A 16,142-nucleotide genomic window follows, 5' to 3' on the forward strand; every position below is an offset into this window, starting at 1 on the left:
AAAGTGGGAATTTAATCCGAACTTTATACCTGATTTTTAGAGGTAAATTAGCTTCTACCAAATTAGCTAATTAGCATGCCATATTCACACTTAGAACAACTGATTAAAGTCACTTGACTAAAAACAGAATTTCTTTATAAACCACTTAACATATTTACTCTTGTACACAGACTATTCAAGAAAAACAAAATGGTAAATTTAAGAGTTCAGACATCTTAGACAAGACTTGACTTCTGCGCTTCAGCAAGATGTGGAAACTTTTTTAGAAGAATTTTTGCTTTCTTTCTCTCTAAATTTTCCTTCCGTGCTTTGATGCGGGCTCGTTTCTCACGTTCCAGTCTAGAATAAAAAAAGCATAAAGCAATTTATACAAAAATATTTCCTTGTTATTCAATACTATCAAAATATGCATAAATCAATTACATCAAAGCTTCAAACATGCCAGTCTCTGTATTTGGTGTATTATATATATTATTAAACTTGAATAGTAATCACTGTAAACCTATACAAGTCAAGAGCATCTGAAACCCTATACCAACTATCCCTGTTTCTTGACTAGAAAGAATGTCCCGATCTTACGAACCTGTAACAAACTGGGACTTAATAAGCATCATCTCTTAGCAGGGTTTTACTCTGTGTATAAGGGAAATGATAAGCTAGAGTGAGTACTATTTGAAAGTAGGGAATTCCCACAAGTCTCAGGATATATCTCATGATGTCAAAAATAAATTCTTAGGCTCTGGCTAGGCTTACTATTCCTTAAATGAGTTTGTTCCCACACATCAGTATCCCAGGGCATGACACATGTGCTGCATAAATTACAACATAAATTACTTGACCTGTAGGGTCAACTTGGGAGTTGTAAAAATTGAAAATGAAAAAAAATGCTTGGATACCAAACCTCCATTTAAATTGATATATTACAGGATATTGATAATAGAAATAAGCTTATATAAAATACAGCAATAAAGTTACTACAAATGAGTTTTTTGGGGGAAAAAAGGCTGAATACAATATGCCAGTGCTGTGGGAGAGGTCATAGAAAATTGGGTGAAGTAAAAAATATGCACATATATAGGAAAAGTATAAAGGCTATAGTCAAAATGAGATTACCCATTCTATTCATCAGTCTTTGCTCCAACTAAATTTTGACCATTTACAAAAACAAAGACCCATCTGAAGGAATAAAGGTTTGCTATTCTTAAGAATATTAAGATGATGATGCCAAATTCTGAAGGTGAGGCTAAAAAAGGTACTTTCAAAAACAAAATCAGAATGTGTATAAAACCTGTAAAAGTGATACAGGATTGATACATTCTCATACATTATTTTAAAAGTTATGGCCAGGTGCAGTGGCTCATGTCTGTAATTCCACCACTTTGGGAGCCAAGGCAAGAGAATCACGAGGTCAAGAGATCGAGACCATCCTGGCCAACAGGGTGAAACCCTGTCTCTACTAAGATTACAAAAATTAGCTGGGCGTGGTGGCATGCACCTGTAGTCCCAGCTACTCGGGAGGCTGCAGCAGGAGAATCGCTAGAACCTGGGAGGCAGAGGTTGCAGTAAGCTAAGATCACACCACTGCACTCCAGCCTGGCAACAGAGCAAGACTCCATCTCAAAAAAAAAAAAAAAAAAAGTGATTTATAACCACCCTGTATGACTAAGGGACAAAAGGATCAAACAGCACAACACTGGGCTTGGAGAAATCTCAGACTCAGATTTCTTCAGTTGCTTAGCATCTCAACTAGGTCTTAAATGTGAATAGCAAAGATTTAAAAGCTTTCGCCACAGAAGAAGCAACAGTGGAAAATGAGCAAGGAATATTTAGGAAACAAGGCAAGAATTCTGACTTCGATGAAGGGTAGGTAGCTAAGACTTGTAGGAATGCTGGGAGGAAAAGAGTTTAAGATTTGATCCTGTAGATAAGAAGCTGCTGTATGTTTCTGAACAGCCCTGATGTGATTAAAAAAAAAAAAAAAAAAAAAGTCTTGAGGAAAATTAGCCAGGAAGCAATACTTGATTGGACTGCAGTCAAGAGGATGTGCGGTAATTAAATTTGATAAAGACAGAGACTGCACTAGGGCAAAGACAATGGGAGAAGAAAAGACAGATCCTGGAGACATTCTGCAGCAAGAATTAAATCAAGGACTGATTAAATATACAGCAATGGTGATGAAAAAGACGACTGATGGTTTAGTGCCATGCAGACTGGATGTACTACACATGAAATGAGGAGAGGTAGCTGGTTCAGTAGGGAAGATAAGTAATTTTAAATGTGATTCTAAGGTACACTAAACACTTTAAAGCCAAGCTTAAAGATACATTCCATTCCTGTTTAAATTGTTTTTAAAAGTTTGTTTTGGTATGAAAATCTTTCGTGGTGGGGGGCGGGAGAGAATCAGTTTTTGAGGAACTTGCTAAAAGCAGAATGTATTATTCAAGAGAGTTGTTAAAAGCTGTGGTTCTTGTGCTGCTACGATTTCCCTTTTAATTTTCTAGCTGCCTTCCCAGCCTTGAATTCTGACTTCTAGCACCCTTAGCCAGGAGCCTTTTGGTTCCTCTGCCCTCTCTCTGGAGCCACAGCAATGGGAATTGAGTAGCACCCTTGGCCCAGGAAACCATTAACTTGCAATACTTTTCCCTTCTAATTGCAGTTTTGGGGATTAAACTCTATCCTCTGGCTTTGTCTCCTTTTGGATATGGCCCAAGTGTTTTAAAATAGCTCTTTAAAAAAAAAATCTTAAGTTTGTATAGTTATCAGCGAGTGGTTCATGGGAACACGCGCTCCTCTATCATAACAGAAGCCCTATGTTCTCCCTATTCAATGATAAACCTAATGCAGGAAAAATGTGCTAAAGGAAATATTTGGAGACCAACATTCTGCAGGACAACATGAGTTTACATATAATACAACAGACTTCTCTTTCTAGCCCCATTTTCTTTTCAACAGCCTTCGAATAACATGAACTCACACTGTATGCAACTGAATTATTTGGACCTTCATTTTAACAAGAGGAGAAATTCTTCCATTTACATATAGATACAAGAATAGAAAGGCAATAAAACTTTTCAAAGGATACATATTATAATGTTAACAGTGGCTATTTCTTTTTTTTTTTTTTTTCTGTTTTTTGAGACGAAATCTCACTCTGTCACCCGGGCTGGAGTGCAGTGGTGCAATCTCAGCTCACTGCAACCTCCACCTCCTAGGTTCGATCAATTCTCATGCCTCAGCCTCCTAAGTAGCTGAGATTACAGGTGCATGCTACCACGGCCGGCTAATTTTTGTATTTTTAGTAGAGACAGGGTTTCGTCATGTTGGCCAGGCTGGTCTCAAACTCCTGACCTCAACTGATCCGCCTGCCATGGCCTCCCAAAGTGCTGGGATTACAGGTGTGAGCCAGCGTGCTTGGCTGACTATGGCTATTTCTGATAGTGAGCTTATATGTGACTTCAATTTTCTTTTTAACCTGACTTTCCTGTTTTTCTTTCTTTTTTTTTTGAGACGGAGTTTCACTCTGTCACCTAGGCTGGAGTGCAGTGGCACGATCTCTGCTCCCTGCAAGTTCTGCCTCCTGGCTTCACACCATTCTCCTGCCTCAGCCTCCTGAGTAGCTGGAGTACAGGTGTCCACCATCATGCCCGGCTAATTTTTTGTATATTTAGTAGAGACGGGGTTTCACTGTGTTAGCTGGGATGGTCTCGATCGCCTGACCTCGTGATCCACCCACCTTGGCCTCCCAAAATGCTGGGATTACAGGTGTGAGCCACCACACCCGGCCTGACTTTTCTATTTTTAAAAATACTTATGTAATAACAGAAATTAAAATTTAAAGAAAGCTTTCTTTATGTCTTTATGTCATATTTCTTTATGTCTTTATGACTTTCTTTATGTCATCTGGTATAAAGATAGTATGTTTTATTAAGAGTACTTGTGCTCACCTGAGAAAATGGTCCACATAAGGCATGGCAAAGAATCGTTTCCTATTGTATCTTTTATTTAGGTGCCAAGGTATAACCCACTGCTTGAACTTGTGCCTGCCAATAAAGCAAAAAGTTATTTGCCTTAAAGAAAACATTTAATACATTTTCACTTTCCTAATTTACCTCAAATGGGTTAGTCCAAATACAAATTAGTAGAAAATAAAACAGATAAACGTTTTTAGTGAGATGTTTTGGCAATTTCTCTCTTTTCTGTGTTGGACTTAAACTCCATTGAAAGAACCTACCAAATGAGCTATGAGTTAAGTGGTATAATGTCAAGAGTACAGGGAAGGTCTCTAACCAAAATGCCTTCCCCATTCTGCCTACATTTAAAAGTCTAATGATGCTTCATCTTGGTTGTTCAGCCCAAAGATAAATAAACCTCCTTCTGAGCGGAAGTTTATTTACCTTTGGGTTGAACAGCCTTCCCACCGAATGAGGTTTATTTACACCAGGTCTTCTTAGTTACTTACACCTCAGCATGAATGCTGATTATCAGATCCTTTCCCAAAGGCCGACAAGACTCTGGGATATGAATGTAGGAGAAACAAGGAGGTATAAAAAATAAACTATTTTTCTCTCTTTTTTTTTTTTTTTAAATAAACTATTCCATAACTTGTCCTAGGGTTTATCCTGATGGCAACGGGAGCAAACTGAAACTGGTTCATGTGACATTCCCTGAGACTTTAAAAAAAATAGTTCCAGGTTCTCAATGGGCAAAGAGGGCAGGTGTGTGTCCTGAAGTTAGCTTCGTGGATTTTATACCTTCTGAAATGATACGTGTGCATGTACATTCTTCTGAGGAAACGATCCATAACTTTCATCAAAGTCTCAAAAGGCCTTGTGATTCATGTAAGACTACGAACCACTACAATAAAGACTTATAGGTAACTGAATCATGGGAATGGGATGTCTGGGCTGGTTTTACCAGATAAAGCTACCTTCATTCATATCCCCCTTCGTTAAAGTGCAAAGGAGTGTGGGGCCTCTTCTTTTATTAGACATATCACTAATATATCTCATACGGTGCAAGTTTTTTTTTTTTTTAAAGATATTGGGCAGGGGAATGAGGCATGGATTTCCACTCTCATCTTAGAAGAGCCACAGCGTAACTACCTACCAGATGATTCTTCCAAAGATGTCTCTTCTCCAAGCACCAGGTCTGGCTCTTTCTTGGCCAGTCTGAAGAAGCCTTAGGGCATCTTCTCTTTCCTGGACAACTTTATCTAATGCATCCATGGAATCTACTACCTGAAAGGAGAACAGAAAGATACAATTTCAACAATCACCTACTACAAAATTCCAAAAAAAAGAGAATGTATAAACACTCCGCTACAGAAAACTTACGATGAATATTTATACCAAAGAACCACTCTGTTAAGTATTTCCTAAAAATCTTTTTGGCACAAGTATGTCTACATGGGTGTCTAGATTACCACTTTCTATGTTTTTAAAAAAGTTTATAGTTTTATTTAACTACAAATCTATTTCCACATATTAGTTCTGTTTGGAGTGAGATACACTTATATAGATTCTTTTTGGAGACCCAATTTGATTCATGTTATTTCAAAACTCAATGAGCTAATAAGAAGTGACAACAATTTGCTATTTTCATTATATTAAAAAAGACATGTTCTGGTCTCAACTAATCATTGTGTCCCTGACATGCAGACACAGATATTGCAGCCTGCTTGGTAGCTGTTGCTACTACAGGGAAAGGAATAGCAGTCCATCTAGATAAGAATCTCCAAAGATTTATCAAGATGCAAGATGATACTATTAAACTTCTATTTAATTTTACCTCTTTAAGATTTCTATTGTTTTATAATGTATACATTGGCAGAGTTTTTATATATATATATATATATATATTTTTTTTTTTTTTTTTGAGACAGAGTCTTGCTCTGTCAATCAGGCTGGAGTGCAGTGGTGTGATCTCGGCTCACTTATCTTAGCTCACTGCAACCTCCACCTTCCAGGTTCAAGTGATTCTCCCGCCTCAGCCTCCTGAGCAGCTGGGATTACAGGCACCTGCCACCAAGCCCGGCTAATTTTTTGTATTTTTAGTAGAGACGGGATTTCACCATATTGGCCAGGCTGGTCTCGAACTCCTGGCCCCAGGTGACCTGCCCACCTTGGCCTCCCAAAGTGCTGGGATTACAGGCATAAGCCACCATACCCGGCCTTATATTTGTTTATACATAAATATTCATATGTTGGGGATTGTAATGTGAGATGGGCCAAACTTTTTCATAGTTCTAAATACATACTGAGAGCCATTTTATGTGTTATGTATGTCCCTTAAGCATCACAAGAGATATCAAATACTGCATAAGCACATTTGTTTCTCATAAGAATCCTCAAAAAAAGCACAGATTATAATCTCCCAGGTAGCTATGAGATCTGAAAAAGATGTGAAAGCCACAAATTTAGATAAATTATTTCATAATCTGTTTCATTTTTGTTTTTTGAGACAGGGTCTAGCTCTGTCACCCGGGCTGGAGTGCAGTGGCATGATCTTGGCTCACTGCAACCTCTGCCTCCTAGGCTCAAGCAGTCCTCCCACCTCAGCCTCCCAAGTAGCTGGCACTACAGGCATGCACTATCACACCCGAATGATTTTTGTATGTTTTTGGTAGAGACAGGGTTTTGCCATGTAGCCCAGACTGGTCTCAAACTCCCTGGCTCAAGTGATCTGTTTGCCTTGGCCTCCCAAAGTGCTGGGATTACAGACGTGAGCCATCGCACCCGGCCCATAACCTGCTCGGTTCACACTCAGCACTTCTGCTATCCTCAACTTCACTAAATGGCTTACAGTAGCTGAATTCACATGCCTTCCTCTTAACTATTTTATTTTCTACAAAATCCCTGAAAAAGAAAAGATGACTAAGACAAATTCTATTTTGAAGACAAGCAAACTCAGGAGGGTAAAGGGACCACACTGATAAGGGCTTTATATAAAATTCGCTAATCTTTAGAAATTTTTAGTAAATCTGGTTGTTGATTAACTACACTAACAGTTTGCCTAAGCAAGGGTAAGACTTGAGGCTTTCGGCTGAAATCCAGTGTTAGCTCACAAAGATAGAAAGAAAATGGCTACCAAGTCCACAGAATTAACATTCAGAAGTTCATGCCAAGAAATGTGAAGGAAAATCAGAAGTATTATTTAGATATACCTTACTGTAAACAAGTCAACCTCAAAGAGCCCATCTTTTCTGTAAGTTTCTTAGTGCCAAAAGTGTCAGTTGAGAGAATATAAAATTAATAGGACTGTGTTCCAGGGTAAGAGTATACACTTCTCTTTACAGCCAAGAATTAATATTACAGAGTAGCCCTTGAAACACATTTTTTAAAAAGAGACAAAAAGATACACTTGCAAAATTATAATCAATCTTTTATCATGTGCCTTGTTTCTGTATTTCAAACACAAGGGAAGTAACATAATATCATTTATTTGTGTGATAAATAGGTACTAATACTCTGAAGAGAAGCACATATAGTGAGGGTTTTTTTTTTATCTCAGATGGATAGTTAATACTTTAGTTACAATCATAGCTATTGTGCCAGAATTATACAATTTCTCCCTTAATTTTTCTATTATTCTGTAAGTAAAATTTGTCTGTAATATGCTTGAACTGGGTATCAACTCAGATCAGCCCAGTGATAAGAATTATATCCCAGTTATAATTCTTCTTTTCTGTTTTCCTTAAAATAGTTCCAAATCTTTGGTTTCTATCTTATATTGAGAAATTTTTTTACATTTTTGCTTAATAAAGTTTCCTAGTAGTATGTCACAAAACACTGGAAACACCAGATATATTTGAAGTTTGAAAAAATTACGGTCACTTTCAGCTTCTCTGGAGTAAACTTCTATTATTTTGGGTTCTACTGATTGAGAAAGTGCAGTACATATGACCTACTGGGCTGAAGTTCACCTCTGAAATATATATTTAAAGCAGATAATCCACTGTTGAAGTTCTATAACAGCACCATTATAACAAAAGCTTTTTCATCAAATAATGTGTTCTTTATAAAACATCCTTGTCAATGCACTTTCAGTTTTTTATTTATTGAGACAGGGTCTTGCTCGGTCACTGAAGCTAGAGTTTGGTGGTGCAGTCGGGGCTCACTGCAGCCTCAACCTCCCAGGCCCTATCGTTTTAAAAAAGTTCAATGTCAGGAAACACAATGAAAGATTAAAGGAGATAGTCTCCAGATTAGAGTAAAGAGACACATGAAAATTCATGATGCAGAATTTTCTTTTGCCATAAAGGACACTTGGGATAACTGATAAACTCTGAATAAGATCTGTAGATTACAGCTAATAGAATTGTATCAATGTTAATTTCCTGATTTTGAAAATTACACAGTGGTTATATAAGGGAATATCCTGGATTTTATGAAGTTTTTATAGATAAAGGGATGTCACGTGTACAACTTACTCTCAAACATTTGAGAAAAAATAATGTGTATGGAGGAGTGATGGATGAATAGAAGGATAAGGTAAATGCAGTAAAACAGAGGAATCGGGGTAAAGGGTATATGAGAATTCCTTCTACTATTCTTGTAATTTTTCTGTGAGTCTAATATTATGTCAAAATAAAGATAAAAGAAAAAAATGTTATATAACTCAACTTTAACTACATCAGAATAACCTTCTCCATAATTAGGGCAAATCAATGAGGTTTCATTTTTTTCCTCTTTGATTTTCTCCAGGTATTGTTGTCCTTCCATCTTAAAGGCAGTGTGGTAACAATGGCTGCAACTGGCGTGAGGAAAGGAAACTAAAGTAGCTAAGGTTAGCTAGCAGCACTAATGCTATTACAAAAACTGAATTCTGTTCTCACTACTTACTATGCCACAGAAAAAAATCAATAAAGGGTTGATCTTGAAAGCAATCGAGTAAAAACATAAATCTAAATAAAAACATAAGTCTTTGGCTGGGCACGATGGCTTATACCTGTAATCCCAGCACTTTGGGAGGCCGAGACAGGCAGATCACGAGGTCAGGTGTTCAAGACCAGCCCGGCCAACATGGTGAAACCTCGTCTCTACTAAAAATACAAAAAATTAGCTAGTCGTGGTGGTGTGTGCCTGGGGTCTCAGCTACTTGGGAGGCTGAGGCAGGAGAATTGCTTGAACATGGGAGGCGGAAGTTGCAGCGAGCCGAGATCATGCTATCGCACTCCAGGCTGGGCAACAAGAGCGAAACTCTGTCTCAAAAAAAAAAAAAAGTAACCAACCTTTCATTGTAAATCTATTAAACACTACTGACTATTACACTTAAAAATGGTCAAGATAGTAAATTTTATGTTATGTGATTTTTACCACAGTATTTTAAAAAGCAGTAAAAAACTGATCTAGTTATTAATGAAATGGTTAAACCAGAACTAGGAATGTAAAGTGGTATAGCTACTTAGAAAACAGTTTGGCAGTTTCTTAAAAATGCTAAACATAGATTTACCATATAAGCCAGTAATTTTACTCCTAGGTATCTACTCAAATAAAAACAGTTGTCCACATTTATGTTAGAAGTTGCAGGTAGGTTTGGGAGGCCGAGGTGAGTAGATCACTTGAGGTCAAGAGTTTGAGACCAGCCTGGCAACATGGTGAAACCCCATTTATACCAAAAATACAAAAATTAGCTTGGCATGGTGGTACGTGCCTGTAATCCCAACAACTTGGGAGGCTGAGGCAAGAGAATCGCTTGATCCTGGGAGGTGGAGGTTGCAGTGAGCTAAGATATCACACCACTGCACTCCAGCATGGGTGACAGAGTGAGACCCTCCTGCCCCCCACGCCCCCACCAAAAAAAAAAAAAAAAAAAAAAAACCTTGCAGGTAGAAATGAGGAATGACTGCAGATGAGTATCAGATTTCTTTTAGGGGGGATGGAAATGTTTCCAAATGAGCTATGATGGTTGCACTACTCACATTTACTAAAACTCAAACAAATAAGAAAAAAAAATCTATTTGACAACAAATACAAGAACCACATAGCTAAACTCCTTTTAGCTGTAATCGTGTATACCAGTCTCCAGCCTCCCCCAATTCTTACCTTATCTAACCGCTCTGGACTTGGCATTGGCAATCTCTGCCGCTTGGCCTCCTGCTCTAGGGTTAAAAGCATGTTTCTTTCTTTCAGTAAGACATACCTAAACAAAAGAACACAAACCTTGTGATGCTATTCTGTGGTTATGTTAATAAAGTTGTGATTTCTGACATCAAAATTAATTGTCTGTACTTGAAAGTCACTTATGGGCGAGGTGCTGTGGCTCACACCTGTAATCTCAGCACTTTGGGAAGTTGAGGTGGGAGGATTGCTTGACCTCAGGAATTCAAGACCAGCCTGGGCAACACAGCAAGACCCCATCTCTACAAAAAAATAAAAAATATACATAGCCGGGCATGGTGGCACACACCTGTAGCCCCAGCTGTTTGGGAGACTGAGACAGGAGGATTGCTTGAGCCTGGGAATTCAAGGCTACAGTGGGCTAAGATCGCACTACTATACTCCAGCCTGGGGATAAAGTGAGATCTTGTCTCAAAAAAAAAAAAAAGTCATACTAGAAATCTCAATATATAGAATATGATTACAAAGAATAATCCTATATACATAACTATCTTTGCTTATCCATTTGTTCAATAAACTTTTCATCTGCCACATGTATTAAGTGCAAAGATAGTTACAAAGAGGCATAAAATATAGTCCTTACATTCTGAGTGGAGAGTAGAGAAGGCAGATGGAAGATAAATAACATTTGTTGAGTACCTACTATATGCCAGACAATGTGTTAACCATTTTATATACACTAATTTCATCTAGTTTTCACAACCGCCTTCTGAGGTTGGCATTATTTCCACTTACTAAACAAAGAAGCTAAGGCTGAGAGAAGTAAGGTATTCTGGGTCATACAGGTAATTCAAGATTCAAATCCCTGATCTCTGTGTACAAAATCCATTCTATTTTAACTCCACCATGCTGCTTCTGAAACTGTAATGTATGTGGGATAATAAGTGGGACAGGCAATAAGTACCAGAAGAATTAAGTGGGGGAGATGAGAAACATCTTTTCTAGCTAAGATGACCAGGGAAAGATTCATAGAGGAGATGCAGTTTATCATAGAAGGGAGAGCACAGCAAACATAATCAAAGGTACTGAAGCAGCAGAGCTAAAGTGAAGACAGATTTTCTGAATACATCTATTTGAGAATAAGAGTTAGGGCCGAGTACAGCGGCTCACACCTGTAATCCCAGCACTTTCAGAGGCTGAGGTGGGTGGATCGCTTGAAGTCAGGAGTTTGAGACCAGCCTGGCCAACATGGTGAAACCCCGTGTTACTAAAATACAAAAATTAGCTGGGTGTGGTGGTGTGCGCCTGTAATCCCAGCTACTCAGGAGGCTGAGGCACGAGAACCTAGAAGGCAGATGTTGCAGTGGGCTGAGATCACGCCATTGCACTCCAACCTGGGCGACAAAGTGAGACTTTGTCTCAAAAAAACAAAAACAAAAACAAAAAAGAGAAATGGCAAAACTTTGGTTGGTTGCAGCCATGATGAATGTTGAAATAGCCTTAACTATCCTTTCACCGATAACCCATGGTAACTAATAGTGCTTTAAAACAACTTATTTTTCTATAATGAATAAACATAGTATCAGTGGTTTTTATAAATACCTTACAATTCTTTAATTTGTCAAGAAAGATAAACAATGCTTTACATCAGGGGAAAAAACATAAATGCTGGCCATGCACGGTGGCTCATGCCTGTATATAATCCCAGCACTTTGGGAGGCCAAGAGAGGCGGATCACTTGAGGCCAGGAATTCAAGACCAGCCTAGCCAACATGGTGAAACCCCGTCTCTACTAAAAATACAAAAATTTAGCTGGGCATGGCGGCGTGAGCCTGTAATCCCAGCTACTTCAGAGGCTGAGGCACGAGAATTGCTTGAACCTCGGAGGTGGAGGTTGCAGTGAGCCAAGATCACACCACTGCATTCCAGCCTGGGTGACAGAGCGAGACTGTGTCTCAAAAAAAGAAAATAAAAAAAAGTAAATGTCTACTAGAGTTCTTAGGCAGATAACAATTATGAAGGAAGTAGACACAGTGAAAGAACCACAGGGTGCCTAAGAAGTGGTGTGTCCCTGCTCCATCTAGGAGGGGCAGTTGCTCCACAGACCAGCCAAGTTGTTGCCACGTAGGAATGCAGGGCCAGTGTTGCCAAATCACAGGTCTCGTTATTCAGGAGCCGACAGAAATAATATTTTCTGTGTGAAACTTCCCAATTTAAAAAACAATTATGGTCCAAACAAAACATATCTTTGGCCTACATATAGTACATTAAAAATGCAATCCTGTCTTAAATCTTCTCAACCCTCTCTAATTCATCAGAGCCCGCCAGAAAAATCTACCTATATTCCCAATTAAATGCACCCTCCAACATGCCCTTCCAAAGCAAATACGCTAAAGATTACAGATCATGAAAACATAATAAAAAGGAGAGAGTTCTAAATATAACCAATGGCTGGGCACAGTGGCTCACGCCTGTAATCCCAGGATGTTGGGAGGCCGAGGTGGGAGGATCACTTGAGCCCCAGTGAGACCAGCCTGGGCAACATAGGGAAACTCCCTCACCACAAAATGCAAAAAAATTAGCTGGGTGTGGTGATGCATACCTGTGCTCCCAGGTACTCAGGAGGCCGAGGTGGGGGATCGCTTGAGCCCAGGAGGTCAAGGCTGCAGTAAGCCATGACTGCACCACTGCACTCCAGCCAGGGCAACAGAGCGAGACCTTGTCTCAAAGAAAAAAACAAAAGCAACCAACTGTTCCCCGTTTCATTTTATTAATTGACTGAAATTGCTAGTATAAAGGTGTTAGTAGGACCAATGTAAATCACAGTAAAATTTCTGAATTCCCGACCACTTGAGAACTGTGACATTTGTCATAACCTAACCTCTGTCATATAAAATCTTTCATGATCTTAAATATCAGATTTATCATCCATAGTACTACAAAACAAATCACTTTACTCAATTTCCTATATCAGATTTAGTTTTTACCTCATTGTTATATTATAACTGCTTCAAATGTCTAGATATTAATGTACTTACTATACTTACCAAAGTTTGTGTAAATCTTCATTACTTTTGTTCCTTAGTTGCTGACAGGTCCATGCTGCTCCTATTAAAATAATACATAACATGAAATAATATTTCTAGCCATGTGCCCTTTGGCAAATTATTTAAGCTCTCTAAACCTGTCTAAACCTCTTTCCTTATCTGTAAACTATATAATAGCTTTTTTACAGTATATAACATAATGTGTAATTAGGGATAAATTAGGTAACATATGAAAATAACATTAACATGATTGGCAATAGCATTCAAAAAATGTTAGCATTAGTACAGAATGTATTTTCACACCCTAATGACAAAATACTTTATGTCATTATAAGTTAACTTTTTGGCCGGGGGCAGTGGCTCAAACCTGTATTCCCAGCACTTTGGGAGGCCAAGATGGTGGGGATCACCTGAGGTCGGGAGTTCAAGACCAGCCTAACCAAGATGGCGAAACCCTATCTCTACTAAAAATACAAAATTAGCTGGGCATGGTGGCACATGCCTGTAATCCCAGCTACTTGGGATGCCAAGGCAGGAGAATCACTGGAATCTGAGAGGCAGAGGCTGCAGTGAGCCAAGGTTGTGCCACTGCACCCCAGCCTGGGCAAAAAGAGCAAAACTCCATCTCTAAATAAATAAATAAACTTCTAATTATCATTAAAAAATAAAATCTAAAATAAGCCCTAAACCTTACTTTAGTTAATAATTTCAACCTATTCCTTTTCTAACCATCTTGCCCATCTGCCAAGGAACAATTAACTCTACTATTATATGGTTCTTTTAATTTTCTCTAGTAGACAGTCTCAAAGAAAACTGAAAAAGGAAACATCTAAATAATTCCTAAACTGGATAAATAATCCTAGAATGATGGGGGGAGGTTCCATAAATATATTTAATGTTGACAAATCCAAGTATCTCACCAGATTTTACTTTTTCTTGCCCCCAGTTTTTTGGGTCATCAAAAAATTCTTCTAGTCCTTTTCTTGACAATGTGGTATGAAGTAATCTATATTGGTGAAAGGATGTCACATTTGGTGTACTCTTAGGCAACAAACCAAGAAAAAACCTGCAATTGAACACATATAAACAAGTAAAGTTTTATAATATTTGGATTTTATAAGCAGCAAACATTATCATAATAAATATAATCATTTTGTCATCTATAATGTTTTAAAAAGCTACTCAGGGTTTCTGCACAAGAATTAATTTTTTTTTTTTTTCTTATTTAGAGACTTGGTCTCACTATGTTGTCCAGGCTGGTCTCGAACTCCTGGACTCAAGTGATCTTCCTACCTTGGCCTCCCGAAGTGCTGGGATTACAAGCATGAGCCACCATGCTTGGTCACAATAAATGTTGAAAATGCTTTAGAAAGTATTTTCAATATTGCATTATAGAAGCTGCTACCTTATAATTTCAGAGGTAACACATTAACACAATTATATTTTAAGGTAACATTTTTGGGTCCTTCTTACATTGCTAATGGGTGCAAGCACAGGTAAAAAGAGCAGTCAATTTTGCAACATGTGGGCTGGGCACGGTGGCTCACACCTGTTATCCCAGAAATTTGGGAGGCCGAGGTGGGAGGATCACTTTGAGTCCAGGAGCTCAAGAGCAGCCTGGGCAAGATGGCAAAACCTCGTCTTTTAACAAAAATACAAAAATTAGCCAGGAGTGGTGGCACGTGTCTTATAGTTACAACTACTCGGGAGGTTGAGGTGGGAGGATGGTTTGAGCCTGGGAGACAGAGGGTTTCAGTGAGCTGAGATCACACCATTGCACTCCAGCCTGGGCGACAGAGTCAGTCCCTGTCTCAAAAAACAAAAACAAAAAAAGCCCCACAATTCTGCAACATGTATCAGGAGCCTCAAATACTTCCTCCTTTAACTCAGTAATTCTACATCTAGAAATTTCAACTGAAGAAATTATCATAGATGGGAATTTGTAAATTAAGATGTTTATCAAAGCACTATATAGGATATCAAGTTTTTAATTATGTAAATGTGCAGCTGAGAATGGTTCAAAAATTATTGTGCATCTGGATAAATTATTATGCAGTAATTCAAAATTCCTGTTTTTAAAAAATAATGACCTGAGATGATCTGAAACTAAATAATGAAGTTTATCACAAGTGTTGTATCCCTACCAAAAATATTTAGCCTAAATCTAATCATGAGGAAACAATCAGAAAAATCCAAAAGAAGAGAGATTCTTAAAAAGCTAATCTCATCAAAATGTCAACAACATTAAGACAGAGAAAAAAAGAAATTGTTCCGGATTAGAGACTAAAGAGTCAGGGCAACCAATGTAATAAATGATCCTTCACTGGATCCAGAACCAAAAAAAAAAAAAATTAAAGAAGTTACGAAGTTACCAGTTACTTTCATTGTAACACATTCTGTAAATACAAACACCTCTTCTTTTTTAAACCATCCAAACTTGACACAGACTTGAGTATCATAACAAAAACATCTTAGGTAAAGCTTTTCCCACCTCACCCAGCCCAATAGGATGCTTCTGTACTTATAGGTTTATTTACTTGAACAAATTCTGGACATCTACAAACCCCATATACTGTCTTGTCCGCAGCGGGCAGCAACAAAATGAGGAAGAAATAGAAATGTCGGAGGTGGGCGACTTCTCCAAGGTCACTCACTCCTCACCAAAGTGGGCTCCTGCTCTGCCATCCAGGCGGCCTTTCCATTCTTGAACTGTTCTCGGCATCTCCGCAACCAAAGAAGATCCAGAGTTGGAGAGGTGGGCAAACCTACTTTACACATCACTTACCCTGTGCAGGCAGGGACCTGAGGAGTTATTAACGACCTGGAAGCTTTCAGGGCAGCTGAGACTCTCCTACAAAGAAGGGCCAAACCTGCCGCAGCCATGTTTTCGCATAACTAGGCAAACCGCGTTTCCGCCAACGATGGCGTTACTTCCGGCGTCTCAAGCCGGCCGTGAAGGGACTAGAAACTTGCCCTCACTTAAGATGGCCACTTCCTGCCTTTGTCCTCATTGGTAAATTGGCTCTCTCAGCTTCCG

At 38.6% G+C, this 16,142-nt stretch overlaps 1 protein-coding gene across 3 annotated transcripts; it reads right to left on the reverse strand.

Annotated features, from left to right (window-relative positions):
- Positions 1-113: 113 nt before the first annotated feature.
- LOC105489966 (mitochondrial ribosomal protein L47) lies at positions 114-16,086 on the reverse strand. Of its 3 annotated transcripts, none has more exons than XM_011755138.3 (7): positions 15,891-16,086; positions 14,026-14,171; positions 13,106-13,166; positions 10,044-10,140; positions 5,107-5,237; positions 3,945-4,040; positions 114-339 (listed from the first exon to the last, which is right to left on the reverse strand). In XM_011755138.3, exons 1-7 carry the CDS (start codon positions 15,986-15,988, stop codon positions 216-218), a joined length of 753 nt encoding a protein of 250 aa, XP_011753440.1. In that variant the 5' UTR covers positions 15,989-16,086; the 3' UTR covers positions 114-215. The 3 variants fall into 3 exon arrangements, with proteins under 3 accessions (XP_011753440.1, XP_011753441.1, XP_011753442.1); XM_011755139.3 differs by lacking the exon at positions 15,891-16,086 and adding an exon at positions 15,767-15,882; XM_011755140.3 differs by lacking the exon at positions 15,891-16,086 and adding an exon at positions 15,670-15,797.
- Between the last annotated feature and the right edge of the window lie 56 nt (positions 16,087-16,142).

The sequence above is a fragment of the Macaca nemestrina genome, chromosome 2 (assembly GCF_043159975.1).
Source record: "Macaca nemestrina isolate mMacNem1 chromosome 2, mMacNem.hap1, whole genome shotgun sequence".
Taxonomy (NCBI): Eukaryota; Metazoa; Chordata; class Mammalia; order Primates; family Cercopithecidae; genus Macaca; species Macaca nemestrina.

Bases quoted from the DNA above. Each gene is read 5' to 3' on its own strand.
- LOC105489966 (XM_011755138.3), bottom strand. From the start codon at position 15,988: ATGGCTGCGGCAGGTTTGGCCCTTCTTTGTAGGAGAGTCTCAGCTGCC. The intron at 10,141-13,105 runs GTAAGTATAGTA...TCTTTTGTTTAG, and splicing joins GAAGATTTACACAAACTTTG to GTATGTCTTACTGAAAGAAA. The intron at 4,041-5,106 runs GTAGGTAGTTAC...CTTTATTGGCAG, and splicing joins ATCTTTGGAAGAATCATCTG to GCACAAGTTCAAGCAGTGGG.